The sequence below is a fragment of the Echiichthys vipera genome (assembly GCF_963691815.1).
Source record: "Echiichthys vipera genome assembly, chromosome: 8".
NCBI classification, from domain to species: domain Eukaryota; kingdom Metazoa; phylum Chordata; class Actinopteri; order Perciformes; family Trachinidae; genus Echiichthys; species Echiichthys vipera.
The window spans coordinates 18,626,466-18,648,150 of NC_139833.1; the positions used below are offsets into that span (position 1 = coordinate 18,626,466).

The window sequence follows — 21,685 nt, forward strand, 5'->3', positions numbered from 1 at the left end:
AACTCAAATATCCACTGGTTTCAACAGAGGAATGCAAGAGAGCATCTCTGAATGGACAACACAACCTACTTTCTAGCACAAAGGGAACAGCAGCTGAAGACCACACTGACACTTTATAAAGCACCAGGTGTACCTAATAAAGTGGCCGCTGAGTGTACTTTGACAAAAGGTTGACCTACCTAGGTTTGCAGGGGGTTAAATAGAAAAAGTCTTACTTGTGAGACTGCTCTGAAGAGAAAAGCATCCACAGAGAACTTCAGCACACTGCCCCCTCCTGATAGGAAGCGGGAGCTGCTGCCCTTCCTCCTGCTGTCTGTCATGCAGCTGCATCCAAAAATCAGAGGACGGAACAATCAAGACATGCAATGGGACAAACCAGTTACTGTAAAAAAAATTAAAAATTGTCAGGACGTGTTATTACTGGAGACACACCCATAGTTAGATATGATGTCCATTCTGGGCATGCTATTTGGGTCTTGGGATGTTGTGACATAGCACGAGTCCACATAAAGCCTCTCTCCAGCCAACAGAACTCTTGCTTGGGCCACAAAATACACCGGCTCCCCTAAAAAGAACCAGTGGCCTGGATGGACGGGCCCCCCCTGGGCTGGTAACAGAGGAACATAAGCACACACATTCAAGGCAAACAGAACAAAACCCCTGCCTGTAGTTGATGACGTTTGTTTTTGCATTTTGTCTTTGTTGTACATGATCAAACTGCTATATGATTTCACCCCACAACAACCTGTCCTGAGATAACCTTTGTTATGATTTGGCACTATAAATGAAACTGAATAGAACAACCTGGATTTATGCTTCATACCTTCACCCAATAAAAACATTTGGTATCAACATGGTAATAATAGCTAACTGTATTCAGTGTAGTCTAAACACTCGTCAACTGTTCAAATTAGAGCTGCATTTCAAAGTTACATTTATAAATAACAGATTGGCTGAAACAAGCCGTGATGAAAAATTTCAAGCTGATCATTTTTAGATATTTACAGGTAACATCTCTTAAAGCTGATAATGGCACTCAAGCCTTTTTTAGATACCGAAGGCGTTTTACCATTGGTGACAGTGAGGCTGTAGCTGAGTTTACTCCTGATGCTCTTCATAAACGTTGAGTGCTGGACTTGAGGTGTGTAGCCAACTTTGTAGGAGTAATGAAACCTGAGACAGAAAGAACAATTTTCAAAAAAAATATCTTTTTTTTTCTTGGCTTTACTGTATAAAATGACCTTGGATAATCACAGCGTCACGCAAATGTACAACCACAAACTACAGACCTGGGGCATTCAGAGGATGGATGGCTTTCCGAGGTATATTGACAATAAGAGGGTTTCTGTGAAGCTTCCAAAAAACTAGTGCTCGCCACTCCAATCTCCAATAAGAGGTTAGGTGATAAATGAACACTTGGCAATTAATATCAAATAACAATGCTAGAATACAGTTGGTTATAATGAACACATTCAAACCCATAACTTACAATATATGTGAATTATTCAAAATGTCATTATTCAGTGGGAAGCATTGTAAAACTGAAGGTGCTATTGTTTCGTTGTTTTTGAAACATTCGCATTCATCTCTCGCAGCCCAAACAAAGCCACAGAGCCCACCCTTAATGAAAAAACATACAGTAGCTGTAACGTTACCACAGCCGGAACTTGTTCTTCTGAGGTACTAACGCAATAAATCTGCCAGAAACGTTTTCATTGAGGAACAAACCAAACTGATCAGAGCAGGAGTCCAATGAAAGACCTGTAGAAGCCTCATCTCCTAGATGTGTTTAAGGTGCAGTCCCAATGATGGCTGACCTCTGCTGGATTCTGGGTCACAGAATGGAAAAACAAAACTCTTATGTTTGTTGCTCAAAGCCCTGAAATCACCTGTTGTACTGGCATTTGATGGGAAGGATAAGTGGAAGAACTCTGATGACGTAGCCTTGTGGAGGTGGAGTATAACACAGCAAGAAGGAATACACAAGCTGACCACCGACAACCTGAGAGACAGGAATGACAGAGATTCATTATTTATTCACGCGCCAATCCGTCTACATTTAATGCCATGATCAATCTAGATTTCACATCTTTAAATCAGGACCTTCAGCCGTCTGAAGGTAACAAAAAATGCAAAAGCTTCACTTATGATTGTGGAAGGAGTGATTGCACAAGCTAATGAAAATATGACCATGCATTCAGTCGTGTGTGTGCCTGCAGCTAATCTCACAGACTTCTGGACCTTTAGCTTAAAGCTGCAGTCGAGAGATCGAGTGGACTGAATTTTTACAACTCACGCCCCACCCCCTCTACCAACGAGCTCCCCCGCTCCCTCATCGAGTGCTCGTCAGTGCGTGTGCACCAGATTCCTGTGAACGCGCCCAACTTTTCTCTCGTAGATAAACGGCATTGAGTACACGCTACGCGGAGGTAGGCTGGCCAACTTACTCAAATAAACCAACTGCCAACGTCCTTTAGCGTATGCCTAGTGATATTGTAACACGCACGAGGGGGGAGGTGGGATCTGTGGTGTGTGCACGAACCTGGCCTGAGAGTCAGCCCCGCACTGATTGGACAGGATGATACGGACACGGTGGATTTTTGCAAAACAAACAGGCTCCTGGTGCACGTAGAGCCGCTTTTTTTCCAAAATCTGATGATTTATGCTTTTCTATTGGAGCATAGTGTTGGCTTCAGTGAATACGATCAAACAAATGTGGCCGACTATATGCTCGCACATACTATATGCTCAATGACCTTGCGTGGGTTGCGGTGATCCACAACTTTTGAAAACCTCTAATTGACTGCTGTTTTATATACTGTCATTGTTGACTGCAAACTTTAAAAGGCATTGGAATATAACGGGTTTGTTTATAATAAAGATTGTACTTTAAAAATAGACATTTATATAGTTTCACTTTAAAATACGTTAGATCAAAATGGGTCCAAAAGTCAAAATGTTCAAGATTCAAGAAGCTTTATTTATCCTGAGAGTAATTATTGTGCAACAGTTTCAATACAAAGATGGGAAAGGATCAGAATGACAATAAGCTAACATAAATCAAAATAAAGCCAAGTAAAATAATAAAATAATTACTAAGTGTGACAGAGTGCAACAGACATTGTGGTTAAATGTAGGTATATACAATATACAACAATACGCACTGTGCAGTTTAGCAGCATATTGAAATAAAATAAGTACAAACTAAATAAGTGGTAAGGAGCGATAATTGAAACAGTGTTAAAAATGTAGCAGCATTTCCTACAGAACTAGGTTACAGTAAAGCACAGTAAAGTGTAGCAGCAGTAAGTTACAGTACCACTAAATAAAGAGATGTAGTGGTGATATAAAGTGACAGTAAAGTGTAGCAGCCTTTCTTACTGAAGTAAGTGACAGCACAACTGAATAAAGTGGTGTGTTGGAGAGGCTAATCTTATTTTTTGGATTTTCAAAATGTTAAAAACATTCTGGGGAAACATTTTAGATACTGAATGAATAAATAAATACAGGAGCCTCTTGTTTTGTACAATTTGAATGCCAGTAGAAATAAGCATAAAAATGGGGCTGTACATTTATCTATCATCGCCTTTATTTACTTTCTACTTGGAAATAATTTTTAAACTTGAAAGCACAGAAAATTCTACATCTCAGTGGAGAGTTAAAGAGAATGTGAGCTAATAGGCTGTTATGAAAAAGTTTGGGCCTCAACCTGAAGAGACAATTAACTCTGATCTGTGGACACACGTGTTCTGCAGCCTGGTTTGTTGTGTTGTTTACTCAGTGGCGTGCCCACCTTAGATTCTCCATCGCACTCCGTCAGTCTGTATTGGAAATACAAGAAGCGGGAGCCGACCCTGCTGGCTTCGCACGAGCCCAGTCGGAACAGGGATGGGTCGGGCCACGCGCGCAACAGGAAGCGGTCCACGCGCACAGAGATTCTATCGATACCGCACCAGGCTTCCACACCGCGCACGCCCGTTCCTGGGGGGCCCTGGCTTTGTCCCCTGGACGGTAACAGGAGCTCAGTCAGTCCGGAGGGAAGCGGACTTTTCTGGAGAACCGGCTGGAACAGCTCTCGTGCTACAAGAGGACTCTGCGCGTGCTGGAACATGGGCAGGCGGTAGAATGAAGGGCGCGAGGCTCCGTGCTTTTCTGTGTCTACCGGGTTTACTTCTTTCGTCCATGTCGCTTGCTGAACCGGACCTCCCAGTGCATCACTAAACAATGTCCAAAGAAACCACGCGAACACCGACATGACTGGAAGAACGAGAGCGGAGCTGCGACCTGTGGAGAGCCGGTGTTTCGGTTTAACCAGCGACCATGTTAACTGGCGACTTCAGCGTCAGTGGCCTCCTGCCTGGTCTCATCCGTTATTCCATCTCAGCCTAATTATCACACCTGGTGCCGGCTGATTGGACTCACAGTGAACTAGAACAGCTGGGTTAACCGAGCGGGGGAGACATGCAGCAAAGGGCCGCAGGTCGGAGTCGAACCCGCGGCCGCTGCCACCACTGCGCCACCGGCCGCCCCTCATTAGTGTTGTTTGTTTAATTCTTGTTCTGAGAGACACATTGAAGTTGAATACAGTAGCCCATCATGAGACCCTACAGGCTTCTATTGTAGCCCAATAACATGACATTGTTCATCTCTCTTAGGGGAGACTGGGGTAATTTGAGCCACCCCTTGTTGCTAGGGAATGGTAAAAAACATCACGTGACCCAATATTTAGGAGGAAGGCATCATTTCATGGATTCTGAGAAGACAAGAACTGTTTGATAATACAGTATTTTCTAAAAAAAAAAGAAAGTTCACTCTTGAAAGTGAATTTAGGTCCATTCGTACCGTGCCCCGTGCTTTAGGGTGGTTGTCCCACTTTTCCCTCTTCCACCGCGGCCCAGGCCCGTTTGTACTCACATTACTTGAAATGATCCGGGCTGTGGCTCGAATGCCTCTTGCTTATACTTCATTACCCTTCGGAGATTTAGTTTTGTCAGACTGTTTTTGAACATTTCATCTGACCAAATCTGCAGTTAACACTCCAGATCTGCATCAGACAACTGCAAACCGTTCAGCTGCATCTTTTTAAAGGTCCTTCGCGGGGAACAGATATAAATAGACATCAGGGCCCGGCATCCCTGCTTTACAAAAGCCCACCTCTCTCAACCTAGCCTCGGCTGGCAAGTGTGCCGTGCCTGGGTACAGTTGAGCTTACACTGGTCAAACAAACTAAACTTTAGCCGTGAAGCGTGCTCGGGCATGGTACGGATGGACAGGGTGAGTGCGCCCTCCGTCTACCATACGTTTCATGAGATTCGTGTTTAGACCAAAATAGATCATTTTAAATGCAGCTTAAGTTGAGCCACAAGACCACTTTTTCTTTGGACATGCTACATTAAATATTAAACCTGAAATATATGCAGATATATTATTTAGTGACAAAACTAAGATTCCTGAAGTGATCCTAAATATGAGAAATGGCTCATCTTACCCCAGTCTCCCCAGTTAGGCCAAGGACCCCTAAATAAGAGGGGGAGAGACAGCAGGGACCCCTACTACATGTACAGTATATTGTTCAATATGGAGTTGCATATTAAATTTGTCGACAATAACGTGTAGGGCGGCCTAAAGCTTTTTTAAGCTGCATACAATACTAAGCTATTAAAATAATAATAACTGACATTTTTACATTATGTTTTAATGTTAAAGGTGCACATGGAAGACAGCGAATCCTTAAGCTCATGTTACTTAAGTGTCTACCCAGTAAGCCTTATTTTGAGAAAACCTCACGCCCCACTTGTCACCAAACACTTTGTGGTACTACACTGAATACTGTGATCTGTAAATAAGTTACAGTTCACTCATTTATCTAAAAAAAACTGCATGTGAACAACAGTCAAAGATCAGGGGCTTTCAGCATTGTAAGCGCATCACTGGTGCCTTTTATCACTCAACCTCATCAACTTGAGCCTAACTAATATTATAGACAGCATGCTTTTACTGTTGCTCTGATATTCCTTCCACTAGAGACACCTGAGCCTGCGAGTCTCAATAACCATGCAGGATCAACTGTGTTTCTGATTAAGGCACATATGTCTGGCAGTGAGCTTGGTCTTCACAAACTGTGGAAACAAAGGGTGAATGAAATCTCTAATGATGCTCATTCCCTCTGAGCATCTTCCTCCAGCAGCTGGGAACAATCACTGACGATAAACTCACGTTTCACTCGAATGCAGATCTACAAAAGGAGCAAGATTCAGGAGCAGGGGCCTGCTGCTGTCATTGTTGTGCATATGACAAATAAACCACCTTGAATCTTGAAATCTGGTTTTACCCTTGAAAAAAGTTCTATCTTATCTAATCTTTTATCATTAGACACAGATATATCTATAACATTGATATATTGAAACATTGTATTCAGTTGGCCGTATGAGTGCATGGTTGTGATTAATAGTGTGACGTATGTGTCATATCTTAACAATTCATGTGTGACCTAATATGCCTTTTCGCTGGAGACGTAAAGTTGGTCCAATGAGGTTATGAACAAATATGTTAAGTTAAATTGAATCTGCTGTGAAAATACTCTGACATCAAATCATTAACCTACTTGTGATGCAACTGTGAACTCAGTCTCAGACTCTTTACAAGCTACCATTGTCTCTGCTCAGGGGTCCTTTATAACCTAGGCAGCATCTTTAAGTGGCATTTGAATACCACAATACATTTAGTAGGCTTTATTTAAATACATTTACATATATAAAGCTTCGCCAGGGTGTATAGTCGTGCTTTATAGAAATATGTTACACAAAAAATCAGAGAGTCTATACTGGTGCAGTGACATCATCGTGTTGTAAAATGACTCAAGTTTTAGCATCCTTGAATATATTTTATGTTAAAAACGTTGTTTTTTTCAGGTTGGTGAAGTGTTTGAATAGATTGCAGTTTGTCTTTGTCTACTGTCACATTAGTTTGGGGTAGACATCCTCGCATGTACCGTAATCACAAGCGTAGATGCGCATCACAATCTTAACGCCGGCTGGAGTGACCGAGTTTTGCAAGCGACGTCAGCCCGTACTTTGTTTCCCGGTGACGCCATGCAGAATCACGGGGTGACAAACGATGAATCTGGACAACTGGCATTTAATACATCCAGAAACCAACCCATCCGGCCCATGCCAGAACCTCAAACTGATTTCCGGGTCACGTGGTGGACGCATCACCCATAGCGTGAATCGACCGTATTAAAAACATTAGATGCGCACTAAAAAACATAACCGAGGCTGGCCTTGGTTCGGCGGCTCACATGACCGCAGTGGTGCTGCCTCCCCACGCTTGACAACCGTGCAGGTGCCGAGTCCAAGCGGCACACCGGGGCCCAACGGCTCCGTGAGGAGGATTAACGGCACGCAGGAGTCGGTGGGATATCTGACGTGATTCGTTGTCTCGGGGTTTGTTGAGAAACTGTGAGTGGGTCCGTGTGCCATCCCCTTAGGTCGTCGGTGTGCTCATGATGTAGGCCGGTGATCCTGCTGGAGGTGGGTGATCGATTATTGTTTCATATTCGCTTTGTTTAGAGACTAATGTGACTAGAATATAGACGCAGCCCACCGCCTCCCGCACCGTCAGGCATCCTTAATGACGTACAGATGGTCACACAGAGATGGGCTGCCATCCGCACTCGCAGCACACCATGTACTGACACAGATGTATCGATTTGAAATGCTCCTGGTCGGCTCTGAGGGAGCTGGTTGAGGGCAGAACAGGTGCTCCAGACCCGAGCTGTGAGCAGATTTTCTGGGTGGCGATCCTGATCGAGTCGCTGGTTGTTTGAAGCGTTACAGCAGATGTTGAAATCCGGGGATTTACTAATTTTATTTCCAACACATTAACAGCTGTTTGTGCGAGTGATAGGACTCAGCAGCCAACCATCATCCTATGTGCGGCCTCCCATAGAAGAGCAGCTTATTACAATAACCTGTACAGGTGTCTCTCCTCGTCTCTTGGCCACCTGATTTGTTTCCCACCTATTCAGAGTGTGACTGTGACACCATTGCACGCTTAGGGACACGCAGCAGCTGAGACAAAAAGCCTGCGTGAAATGTATCAAAGGGACTCAGAAAGACCAGTTAATCTGATCCCAGGTTGATCTGTAACACCTGTACTCCTGCTGCAGGTGAACGGACGTCCACTGTTTTACATTAGTTTTGTTTGCTAGAATTCAAACGCTGTAATAGTCTGTAATCTTATAGCACACCCTGTCTGATGCATCTTGCAAAGGTAGATGAATGAATAGTATATGATACATGCATGATCATCTGCAGCCAACAGGAGGTGCAGGCTCGTAATAGAATAACATAGACGTGTGGAAACTAAGAGATGCTGATGTACTTGTTTTATTTCTTATTTAATGGAAGAAGTCCAAAGGCAAATTGTGTGAAAGACGCATGGATCAGAACTCTGGAGCTAGGAAATAGTCTTTTAACAAAACCTGATGTTTTCTGTTGTGAATCAGTGGATCTCTCATTACATTACAATAATTTAGCAGATGCTTTTAGCCAAAGCAGCTTACAATAAGTGCATTTAACCATGACCATACTGCCACATAAGTGCACGAATGCAGCACCTGTGAGCAATCAAGCACTTTTGCACTTCACTGTGCATTTTGCGATAATAGCAGCCACTATATATTATGTTATTTTTTACGACTGTCAGCTCTGTCATTGTCAAGTTTTGTTATTGTGTGTTGTACCTTATTTTCCTCTGTTATATTTTTTTAATTGTTCTTTTCTTCCTGCTAATGAGACAAGGGATGCAAATTAGCCGCCCTGCTCAATCCTTCCCATATTTACACGTAAATGTTCATTAATACGTTGTGTCCAATTTTTGAAAATAAACAAATGAATAAAAAATAAAATAAGAATCATGTAAGTGCACAAAAATGATCAATAAGGCAGAACGTCTTTAAGTTTTTTTTAGATGTAAAAATGTATCTAATTGATTCTTGGACCAAGGTGCGGTCTGAACAGGTGGGATTTCAGTCTGCGCTGGAGGCTGTGTAGCGTTTCTTTCTTCTTTCTGAGCTCATTTCATCATTGTGGAGTAAGGGCATTGATTGTGGTTGGATATTAGAATACTGACTTCACAGATACAAAATATTACCTTGATTTTCTCCGTATGAGCTTTCTCCGTTTGTCTGTGAAAGCCCTTTTTAAATGAACAAATACACCAAATTTCTCACATACGTCATCTTTTGCTGTTATGTCAAAACAACCATAACCACTCTGACTAAACAAAAGTATAGATCAAATAAAACTGTATTTTCTAAAATTTGGCTGGCAGTTAGTTCACTTTAGCAACAGTCGGGTAACAGCTAGATCATTTTTACAATGTCAAGAATGAGGCTTAACCCTTCATTTGTGTGGTGTTTTGCCGTGTTCCTGTTTCAGGCTGTTGGTGTCAGCTAAAATGTCTTAAATGTCTTATGCAGAGCCGATGCAGAGTGTGCTTGTAGGAAGCATCATCTGTGACATAACACTAATATTTCTGGTTCTGATGCTATTTTGAACTTTTCCTGCTACTTTATACACAGTACAGGTCTATGCGTGTGTTGTACTCATTTGTTGCGCATGTTTCTAAATCGTCCGTGTTTTTTATTTTTCCAGGACAGAGCGGTGGAAGTGACATTTCACCCTGTAGAGAAAACAAAGTGAAAGAGTCAAAGGCAAAAGAAAGAGGCTTCTGTAATTCATGTGCTCGTCAGCGTCTGCTTGGCAAGATGAGTACAGACAGACCCAAACGGAACATCATCAAAAAAAAATATGTAAGTGAAATTTCTTTTATCCATCTTATCTATCCGTCTATCTCAATAGATAATAATAAGATAATGACAACAACCAGGGTCTAAAATATAAAAATAATCTCAAGTATAAAAATATGTAAAACCTCTACAGGAGGAGTCTCCACGACCCTGTTTAAGAAAGCAGGTTTAACAAACTCTGAGCCTAATCCTGAACTCTGAGTTGACTAATCTTGAGATGGGAAACTCTGAGTTTTCGGTTTCAGAGCATCTGATCAGAGTTTTTTGAATGACTCTGCCATGAAAGCCGTCATCAACAGGTAAATAAAAGCAGGGCCTCTTAACACTTGTTACCATTTAAAAGTTTCCCTCAACTCAGGGTTAAAAAAGTCAGAGTTTTCACTGAAATCGGGCCCGGACCACATTTAGATACGCACGCATGCACGCACGCACGCACGCACGCACGCACGCACGCACGCACGCACGCACGCACGCACGCACGCACGCACGCACGCACGCACACACACACTTGTGTTATGTGTTAGTGCCATTTTAGAAAGTTTTAAGTATATTTCTATTTTAGCTGTGGCCTTTAGTTTATTATCAGCACTCCCCAGTGAGGCATGTGTATACTTGCAAACAGTGACACCAAATATCAACTCTGTAGATAGTATAAACCTCCACTTCTCTCCTTCATTTTCAAATTGTTTAAATGTTTTCCTTTTGACTTTTTACTGTAGTTTGATCATGTCTAGTGTTTGCTGTAGTTCCTGTGATTAGAGGAGAAATAACCGTCAGCCAGTAGTGTGAGCAAAGCTGATGGGTGTTTGTGTCTGTGACTCTGCAGGACATCAGTGACGGGATGCCGTGGTGTGAAGAACGTCTGGTCCGCAAAGTTCTTTTCCTCTCCCTCAGGGAATTCAGAGACACGCACCGCGCCTCACACAAACACTCGCACATACACGCACGCGCATGTAAACGCACGGCAAAAAATACACTCTTACAAGCTCAGCGAAAGACACGGACACTACCTAAAACACTCACTCAGAAAAACACACGCACAAGGCCAAGTGCGCACACGCCACAACAAAGAGTTGCACACAGACCATCGACTGTGCATACGCAGAAAAACAAACAGAATTCAAAACACCTACGCCCTCATGAACATACCATCAAACGGCAAAAAACGAAGTCGTCTCAGGAGTCGCACACGCCAAAAAATAAATGTGCTCACACATCAAGGAACATGCAGACACAATCAAAAATGTGTGCAGGGGAAATTACACACACCGTACAGCATACACACCCACAAGAAAATACACGCACTCCCCAGAGGAATTCTGCGTCAACCAGGACGCTACGCTCACATAAAACACGGGACAAGCTGTCGCTGCTGAACACAAAATGCACAGAAGCTGCAAAACACACACACGCTAGTCAGCACAAACACTCAGTGAAAAACACCTGCACTCCTGGAAACACACAGACACCGCTGAGCCCTCCTGTCCCGGCCAGGACCCTGCGGTCACACACTCCCACAAGCCCCAGCGGTCAGTACCAGCGATGCTCTTCTTCTCTCCTGTCTCTGTCACATCTGTTGAAGCTCATTATCCAGTTTTATCCATCACTATGAGTAGCATTGTACTCACTAAGTATATTGTTGAGATCAAAAACAGACATTGAGACAGGTTGGTGGATAGTCTTCTATTTATCTGAAAAAGTGAATGTCACTAAGAATTCCACAGTGCACAGGAAAACTGTGAATTATATATTTAGTGGAGTATGTCAAAGTTGAAGCAGGAGGCGCGTCTGTACGCTGTGGGGGAGGTTTACAATGCAAGCTTTATTTAATTTTTACCATTCACCTTCAGTTTGGGGTTTGGGGCTGTAGCAAATGTAGATGCACATTCTTTTTTTTTTATTTCTTTTGAAGTTTCCGTGAAAGACAGATTTTATATTTGTTGCATGTTTTAGCTGTGACCAGCAGCCGGTTTACCACCAGACACACACAAATCATTTTCAGGTTCAGGTTTTTTTAAGTGTGGTTGTATCAGGTACTAATCCATAGTCAGTGTGTTACCTACAGTAGATGGCGGTCGGCACACCTCCAGTTTGGTTTTTGATAGTCCACACACTGACTTTGGATAAGTTGGATAAGTACCTCATATAACCACACTTCAAAAAGAACTAACCATCCCTTTAACATTTATTGTAATACAAACATTTACTGTTTGAGTTTTAGTTTGGTTTACCTTGCTTTGATTTATATGACATTGCAGATCATCTCGAAAAGTAATGAAACTGCTTCATGTTAGTAACTAAAGTTCTAACTGTTCTCTTAAGGATTCCTGGTTAACGGCACCAGCCAGTGTCCGTCCTTCCTGAGCAGGAGCTCGTCCTTAAAGACACGCCCTCTACAGCGCCGCCCTGCCAGCATCCATCGCCACAAGGACGACCCTGCCAACAAGAGGTCAGCTGCTCTAGTGTGTGTTTTTGCATGTGGATGTTTAATTGTGACCTGCCGAAGGAAAATGAGCTTTGGGATAAAATAAAAAAAACAGTAACATTGATGTTTAATATTGCACATGGTCTCTTTAAATTGAATAAATAAAATACAACCTGAAGGATTTATTGCAGGGTTGTTGTGTCAGACTGGTCATTTTTAAATGTGTACCTAATAAACTAATGTGTGTGTGTGTGTGTGTAGACCAAGGCTGCAAGCGCAGAGGAAGTTTGCACAGTCCCCTCCCAGCTCTCCAGGACCATCAGTTTTGATGACACCAGCACGAAATAACCACACCCACAACCTGGCCTTGGTCACCTGTCTGACCAGATGCCGACCCAAGACTGAGGACTTCTTGTCTTTTCTTTGTCTCAGAGGTAAGCTTCAAGCCCACGCAAGGGCTGTAGATGAACCACAGATTCTGTGCCAAGATGTCAGCTCCACATCATCATATCACATACAGGTGTGCGTGTACGAGAACTGTTCAGTGTATGCCAAAGGAAGGCCGATGCACTGTATGAATTCATCATATATGTGTGGAGAGTCTCGGCTCCTGTTTAAAGCTCTCAAACAGCTTCGGCTTTTGAATGCTCAGTGAAAAAATGCTTTTCACCCATTTCTGTCTCCAGGCAGCCGAATAAGGGTACAGTCACACACGTGCACATTCCCCTCCTATTCACTTCCCTTCTATGCAAGGGGGGTCAAAACATTTGCATCCAGTCGCGAAGCAAATTTGCGTTTTGTTCAAATTTTGGTGAAGTTTGACCGGTGAAGCTGCAGCCTCAACCAACAGCAGAGCAGCATGCGCGGTTGACCCCACCTGGCTGTAGTTTTCCGAGCGAGCCAAGATGGAGGAGACATCGATTGTTTTCTGTATCTAACCAGCTGGTATCACCTCCACAGGTAATGGTCACTCGCCTTCGTTCACGCATGTGTGACTGTACCTTTTTTTTTTTTTTTATGGTACAAAAAAACCCAAACACTGAGCTTCAAGGGAATCTCACAGTTCTTTGTGGTGGCCGTACTGTATCTCCTCCAGAATAAATCAAGGCATTTCCTCTTTCACTTCAGGTTCGGCAGCGTTGCCTAGCAACATGGCTTTCTTAGCGGGTGGACGAGCGAAGGTTCCAGCTGGCAACCAGCATCTCACTTCCTGCCTTTCCACCAATCACAGGACTGTAGCTGAGGGGAAGAAAACAAGCATATTCAGTAGAACAACAGGTACTCATCCACTGACCTGTCTCTGAATGTCAGAGGGGATTTATTTACTTAAATAAAGTCACATCAGTCTTTTGTGAGGGCATTATTTCTTTCAATACTCTAAAGGCAGTAAAATGAATGTAGGTGAATGCAAATGACAACGCGCAAAAAATAACACTGCAGCTCCACTCTATATATATTTGTCTGTATGTCTCGTACATCTGTCAAATCTGTCGATGTGCTGTCCATAAATCTGTACTGTGAAGTGGAAAAGATTTAATTGTCCCCTTGGGGACAATACAGTGTAAAGTCTATTAAAGTCGAATCTTGGGGAAAATATTCAACCTGGCTCTAATGCATATGCTCTTATGGAGGTAACAAAAGTCCGTCCTCTAGAGAGCGATATAGAGCTAATCAGAGCAAGCACAGACAATGAGATGTGTATCCTTTTAGACGCAACAACGCGTGAAATCGGTTTGTGTGTAGCTCCCAGTTTGCCTTCTTGCGTTTCTGCTCTAATGATTTAAGGCAACTTTGAATAAAAAGGAAGGTCCATTTGTCAAGATTTACTCATGTTTTTTTTCCCTTCATTAAATAAATTGTGTCGCGGTATCCTTGCTATCCTACAGCGCAGCGAGACTCCAGGTCTCTGAGAGGGAGACCCGGAGGCTCCGCAGCGGTCAGCTCCGTCGGCCCTCTTACTGCCCGGGCGCAGAGGAGGAGGGAGAGGGAGAGGAGAGAGGAGGAACAGCAGAGGAGGAGAGACGGAGCTGAGACACACCTCCTGAGACCTCGCCAGCTCTCCCTACAGGTCAGGAGGACTAACAAGGTCTGATCATCCTCTCTGCATGGATCTCTGTCTGGTTTTATCAGCGGTATTATCAAGATTGAATTCACACTGACTACATATACAAAATATTCAGGTTGTTCTCTTTAATTCAATAAAGCCAATAATTGCATTTTGCATAAATTGAGTTTTAGCCTCTTTTCTGGTAATTTCTTAAAGGCTATATATAGCTTTAGTTTGCTCATTGCTGTTTCTTGGTGCGTTACTTACAACAACTGTAGATTGGTAGTGCAAAACCGGCAGCAGGTACGTTTGTCACGGATATAGAAAATATTATGTTGGTAATCACAAACGTTTATAAAACAGTGACACTTGTTACACGGCTGTTTTAGAGCTGTTATAGAGCTCTTAAATATAATTTGCAACAGAATCCATTAGATTAGAGGATTGTTAATTCTTTGGATTACTTTCATGAAAACTTGGCCAGGAGTTTTTCTGTAATCCTGCTGACAAACAGACAAACTAAATGAAAAACACAACCACCTTGGCAGAGGAACTAAAGTAATCCGTTCAAGTCATCTATTATTAAAGACATTAACTGTATTCAGAATACCACCAGTTTAAACAGTAATGGAATACAGATGCTTAAATGCGTAAGAACATTACTCCCCAACCCTGTTAACACGACCTATATTCACTTCTTTCTGTTGCAGGTTGCCATGGTGACTGGACTCTCTGAACAACAAGCCTCCCGTGTCAGGTCAGTTCCTACCTTAAAGCCTAGCACAGGGGTGGGCGGCAGACGCTCCCCCAGGCCCTGCGCAAAGCCTAGCAATACCTGTAAACCAAGACCCCACGAAGCCAACAACAAACACCTCTCCCAGCTTAGCAAACACCAGCTGCCTCACAATCAGCCCCTTCCTCCCCACCACCGAACAGTCTCTAACTACTATAGCAACCCCAAGACTTTGAGTAATCTCAAGAACTCAGGAAGACAAACAAGCAGGACTCCAGCTCAAATACCACTGTCTAACGGCTCAGTGGACAGACCCCTAAGTGACAACCCCGGGGTCAAGAGGTTGTCCAGAAGAAGGAGGGGCCTCCCGCCAGACACCAGCCCTACCCCTCTGAATCTGGTTCCATCAGACAACAGCTCATCAAAGAAGGGCATTACATTGCAATACAACCACAGGGACGTCTCACTGGAGAGCGACTGCCATATCGGTGAGATCCCACAGAGCGAGGCAGACTGTGATGAAGATGTTAAAGAGGAATACGTGAGTCATTTGGGTAAAATCACCGGTAGCCACGATGAAGAACCCAGACAAGACAGGTGTTGCCACGTTGGAGAGACGAGACTAGAGAGGGGCAGTTGTATTAGTGAAGACCTACAGGAAGAGGTCAGTGTTGGAAAGTTAAGTTTGACCAGCGTCTCCGCTCTGGAGCCCCCCCAAGAAGGGGTCACCTTCACTGACATCATCACAAACTATGACCTCAGTCCCGTCAGTGAGGTCATATGCAGACACGTGAGAGAAAAAAGGCTGCAGAGAAATCAGCCCGCGGCATCCACAATTACTAAGCTAATTACCAGGACTACTGACTCTAAAGCTGCTATCAACTCAGTGACATCTACACACACACACACTGACCCACCAGCCAGTTATTCTGCCAAGCACACTACTAAGGGTACTAACAAAGGTACTAGCAAGGACATTACTAAGTGTACTTTACCAGCCAGCAGTTACTCTATTCATAATTCTAAAGGTGCTGCAAAAGACACTTCCAAGGGAACCACGGAGGACTCGACAAAGGACACGGCACCTGTCAGTAGCTATTCTAGCACTTCCAAGGGCTCTACAAAGGGCCTTAACCAGACCAAGTCTACTACCTCAGCCATTAAGACCAGGACCAGCCCTAGAATCCCTCTGAAGCGCTAACCAACACCTGAGCTACGTCTGAAAACGTTCACAGGTTCACTATTCACTATATTGAGCTTCGATGTCGAAGACAATTAGCAAAAAGCCATTGGATACTGTTCATAAGCACCGCTAGCCAAACTAATTCACAAATGCATAGAAGTATAATACTCATGGTCTAGTACTCGTTCATTTTCATTTTGTTCCAAGTGGCGTTATCAACAGCGCACACCCGAATGCTTCTGGACGGAATGAGATCGACCCACAACCACTCAGAGCAACGCAACGATGAAGCGCAATGCAACACCCGTAGGTTTGAGGTGGCGCTTTGTCCGGTTTTGAGGCAGGAAAAAAGTGGCAGTCCAGTTGCAAACTTACTGTCAAATTACAGCTAAACAGCGCACTAAAATGTGCAATTTTTTCATATTTTACAGTGTTTCCGAAAACATTTTAGGCGAGAAATAGGCAGTACAGTAACAGAATCTTGATTCATATTTGATCAGCACTGTTTGATGGTTTGATCTAAGTTTTGTGAGGCTGTAAAGTTGCGCTGGACAAGATCGCCGGTTATATTCATTAACTACATTCAAGCGTCTTAAACCCGCCATGCATGAGATAAAGAGCTGTGATTGGCCGGCTCAGAATCTGGCCGTCTGGAAATCTGTGTGAACAGGAGGGGGGCCAGACGTATCTGCCAGAGCGAATGGCAGATTCGTCTGTAAATAAACAATTACAGGACACAGCAGGATGAACGACATGTTGTATATAGTGAAAAGCCGCTATTTGCGGAGGCTTACCGTCTCTAGCTTTTTTTTTTTTTTTTAAAGTTATGTTCACATGGAGAAGGCACTGATTTTATCAAACCACATAGATGTCACTTGAGTCAGTCTGCGGTGCAGCTTTCAGTAGCTTACCTTGAAAAAGCTGTCATGCATACAGGTACATGGCATTGTTCTGGGGCTTTTTGGCAAGTCTTTGGCAGTCATGTTACAATACAGTCCTGCCATTTCATTTAAACAGGAATAATCTGTCCAGGCCTGTCAAACCCTTTTTAGTATATGGTGCACATACAGCCAGATTTGATCTCAAGTTGGCAGGACCAGTAAAGACCATTGCAAAATAATCGATAAATAATAACACCTCCAAATTTGTTTTAATGTAAAGATGTACAAGATTATTCTGAAATATCCACAATTAATAAACAGTCTGTTTACAAAACAGATGATCAAAATCCTGAAATAATTTCAGTTTCATCAATATGTCTACGTTTTCAACTATATTATTTCTTAAGCACAGGAAGGTGCTTTTAACACACCAAGCACACTGGTGTCCCCTTTACCTCTGTGAAGAAATAGAAACTAGTCCATTTTTCTATAAAAACCCGACACTTTTCTCCTTTTTGACAAAGAAATTGACCGTGACAAAGAACAGCAGCCTACGCTTGATAGCTTGTGGCCTGTATGTAAGCCCGTGGTATCTCAACCCAATCTCCAGAATAAGATGTTGGCATTGTACGTTTCTGCAAACCACAGGTTCATTGACTCTCTCTCTCATTTCTTAACTGCTGAAACCTGCTCTCATTCCCTACTCTGCAAAACTATGACTTTGGTTTAGGCAACAAAACTACATGATTAGATGTAGGAAAGATAATGGTTTGGGATAAAATAGTTTATTCTGTTATATATCATTAAGTTTCACTTTGACCTTCACTTTGACACGACCCGTGTTCTCCTGGGTGAAAGTCTGGTGTGTTTATAACCGTTCACCCCGACTTCTTCCCTAAGCGTTTAAAGCTTGTTATACTACTTCACCTAACTTCTGGAGCACTTGCTCTGAACGTGTAATATTAATGCAGATGTTTTAACTCTGCAGTAATTTGAAAGCCTGGTACGTCTCTTACAGACGTAAAAGGGTATCAAATACATTTCATACATTTCTTTTATTCTGGCGACTAGGCTGCACTATAATAGCATATCATAGGTCCTGATACTCTTATTAGCAAAATATTTTCCCATTGGAGCTCTTCCAGTGGGAAAAGAGGAATATTAAAATAATTAAAATTATTGACTGCCCTGCAATTTTCACACCTTACAAAATCTTCCAGTAGGCCACATTGGCCCATTTGGTGGGTATGTTTGACACCCCTGGTCTAGATTGATAACATAAAAGACATAAGGGTTTCTCACTTTAAATCGTCACCAGAATAAAAGGACAGGTTCACATTTTCCAGTCTGTCTTAAAACAGTAGTGCACCTGATATTGTAGAGGACCCATGTCCTAAAAAGCCTGAGTCTTTACCGCAGCGACCTGGGCCGTGGCCCTGTGCTGCATGTCATCCCTCTTCCCCTTTCCTGTCTGCCATCAGCTGTGTCTCTCATAAAGGCAAAACAGTCCAAAAAGTAATTTTTTTTTAAAACAGGTTTTAAGAGCTATAATTGTTCCTCGTGTTCATAATGACCATTACAAGATCTGAGACAAGTAAAGTCAAATCAAGTGTAAATCTTTTCCAAAGTTGGTCTTTTTTATTGTGAAACTTTGTCCTTGTGTTAATTTCCATCTGCCGTGGATCAGCAAGAAAACACTGTCCAGGGAACCAAAAGGGGGTGGATTTTTGTACATCATAGGCGTTAACCATGAAAGTTACCCACTTGGTTTATTGAATTCAGATTGTTGAAGCCTCATTAACTTCAAATAATCTTCAGATTGCATTTTTGTACTGTGGATTTTGTCCCCCATCAGAATGGTTCTCTTAATGGCCAGTATGAACAGGAGCAATTATTCAATTTAGCAAAACATGTCATGATGTACATATGGGCATGCGAGTATTGTTATAAGACAGAAATGGAAAAAAATGTGAACCTATTACATTTTTTCACCCCTTCCCCTGAACGTACCATTAACAGTTTTTGTTTACGCTTCACTAGGCGCACAAAAGAGTGCGGAGGGGCCCACTGATGACAGGTGACATGCTTATTTCATTGTGGATGATTCGTTTGTAGAAATAGAGATATATGTCTATGGTGCGACGGGTGAACAACAGACACATAAAGAAACATCTCAGTAAATACCGGTCATGTGGTTTGACCATGACTGTTAAGATGGCCATCATATTGTATGATAAAGGACTGTATATCATGGATACTGTTGAAATGTCCGAAAATTTTAGGAGGACATCAGGTGCTATTAGCTTGCTCATAAGATGATTTTTGGGAGGTTAAATAGAAGAGTGATTAAATGTTGTAGGTGTCAGTACGTTGCTAATTTCCGCTCAGAAAACCCTTTGCGTGTAGGATTAAAACAAAAAAACGAACTTTGGTGGCTCTAAAAGAAAAGGAGATGGCAATGGACGCTGCTGCACTTTTTCAACAAAAACTTGCCATCGAAATAATTCAGGCAGAAGTTCCCATGATTATGTGATATTTCTACATATTGGGGCTTTAAATAAGTAAGTCAAATACGTTCATTATACTTCTGTCCATATGATATATTTTATCAGTCAAAATCACAGGTCAGTGTGTTTATTAATGGCCAGCACATGTTAAACTAAGTTACACATAAAGGCATGAGTCCATTTCCTATTATGACCCGCTTCAGCTGTGAAACTTGAAATTAAGGCCTGACATTATGTATTGATGTTGGTGTGTATCGTTTACAGAGGAAAAACTGCACTCAGAATGAATCGATTTGACACCAGGTTTTTTGTAGTTATTGTAAAACACTAGCGATTCGCAGAATTTGCTTCCTTTTCAAACTGTTTTCCAATGTTTTTTTAAATAAGAGTTTTTAAAAAAAAAGTATAAGCAATTTATTTTGAAAAAACACATTAAGTATCAACAAAGTATAAACAGAAAATCATTGCAGACGGTTGGACAATCTGACTTCCTGATGCAGGATTCACACTGTGTGACTTGTGATTATCAGCTCAGTGAACAACTCACGTATTCACGCTCCCTCGCACATTCGAACAAGGGACGTTTCATTAAGGATCCTGACATTGTGTGTGGGTGGAGCCACGCATGGAAATGAGCTTCAGCCATTCATTTAAACATTTTTTGTAACACTTTTTTATCAAAGTGGAAACAGACAGGATCCCCCCCACTTCGGCTGTTGGAAAAACTGTATCGATCAGTTACTTGTTCATATTGTTAGGAACGTTATATGTCATTGGCTTTTATTGTGAAAGGTAAGATGAAGTAGTGAAGCTGTAATGTGTTGCTGCTGACAATGTGGAAGGTAAAATAGTCTGCCGTCTTGATTCAGACTATGGTTTAGACTACAAAGCCCCAGTGTTATTGTTTTATTACCTTCATAAGTACAGACTACACTCAAACACTATTCTTTGCTCCGTAAAGTGAGGTGTCATTTTCCCAGGAGATCGTGCTTTGTGGCAGACAGAATTGCATAGCGAAAGACTTCTAGAGAACCAGTCTAAACATTGGTGGGGTCGTTGTTCTATAGTTATTACATTGTGCAATCTTCATAATGAGTTGAAACAGAAAAGTTATTTATTGCCACTTTAATGGGGGGCATGTGTTAAATGTGCTAAATGGCCTTCAGTGGAAAATCATTGAATTAATATCTGAGACAAAAAGTCAGTGGTTTCAGGTCCATTGGAAAAACATTTTTTTTTGTTTAAGAATACTTCTTTGTTAAGCACCTCCACTTACTCATTCAGCTGTCTTGAACATATTTAAGTGCAAAAATGTGCAATGTATTTGTGCTTCTTGCAGATACTGACATTTCATGTGGACAAAGTCTCCAGTTTCCCCTCTTTCTTATCAACAGCCATGGAGCTTGGTGATTTGATGAGTGGGAGAGTTCTCCAAGTGAGAGACGGGTTCTTACACAGCAAATCAATTCGTGCTTTTACTCCTGACCATGAATTTATGTTCTCTCATGCTGGTTTTAATTGTTATTGTTTTGTTAGATCTCTAATTGCCATTGTGTATTTATGTGCTGTTGTTTTTTTGTAAGATAAGCAAACTTTTTTTTAGCCTCAAGGGAAATTGTAAAAAGTCTGTATAAATGTGAATCCTTTCAATGAGAATTTGCAATAAAAAAGCTTTGCATATTTACCTCATTTAAACTGAGACTATTTCCACACATTTGGCAAACCACACCATTTTAATTCTTGGTTATTGTGTGTATTTTTTTACTTTGCCTGACTTGTGTAGCTTACTTTTTGTCAAAAATGTTTAACTACTTTTTTAAAATAATCTCTGTTTCAAGCTCTTTATTGAAGTTGATCGTTGATTTCACTTATTACTTATCACAGCTTGTTAATAAACACTCAACAGTTCACTCTTTAGTGAGTAAATACTATTAATTATTAATTTAATACTTGAGTCAGTTATGAATCATTATTATGCATCATCGCTGGTGTAGGTGTAGTGTCACTGTTACTATCACATAAAAATTAGTCTACCCTACATTTTTGTTCCATTGTGGGGATTTGTAAAGACACTATATAGTGCATACAGCATAAT

The 21,685-nt window shown here is 42.0% G+C and overlaps 1 protein-coding gene and 1 long non-coding RNA gene across 2 annotated transcripts; both read left to right on the top strand.

Annotated features, from left to right (window-relative positions):
- Positions 1–11,246: 11,246 nt before the first annotated feature.
- On the top strand, positions 11,247–12,621 carry LOC310950305. The gene is made up of 3 exons (XR_014593286.1): positions 11,247–11,343; positions 12,137–12,263; positions 12,501–12,621. It is a non-coding gene; the product is annotated as an uncharacterized lncRNA (long non-coding RNA).
- Positions 12,622–13,390: 769 nt separating this feature from the next.
- LOC310951006 (uncharacterized protein) lies at positions 13,391–21,093 on the top strand (the record flags this gene model as incomplete). The annotated part of the gene is made up of 4 exons (XM_083919066.1): positions 13,391–13,517; positions 14,126–14,307; positions 14,997–15,043; positions 20,930–21,093. 4 exons carry the CDS (start codon positions 13,391–13,393, stop codon positions 20,934–20,936), a joined length of 363 nt encoding a protein of 120 aa, XP_083775192.1. The 3' UTR covers positions 20,937–21,093.
- Positions 21,094–21,685: the final 592 nt, after the last annotated feature.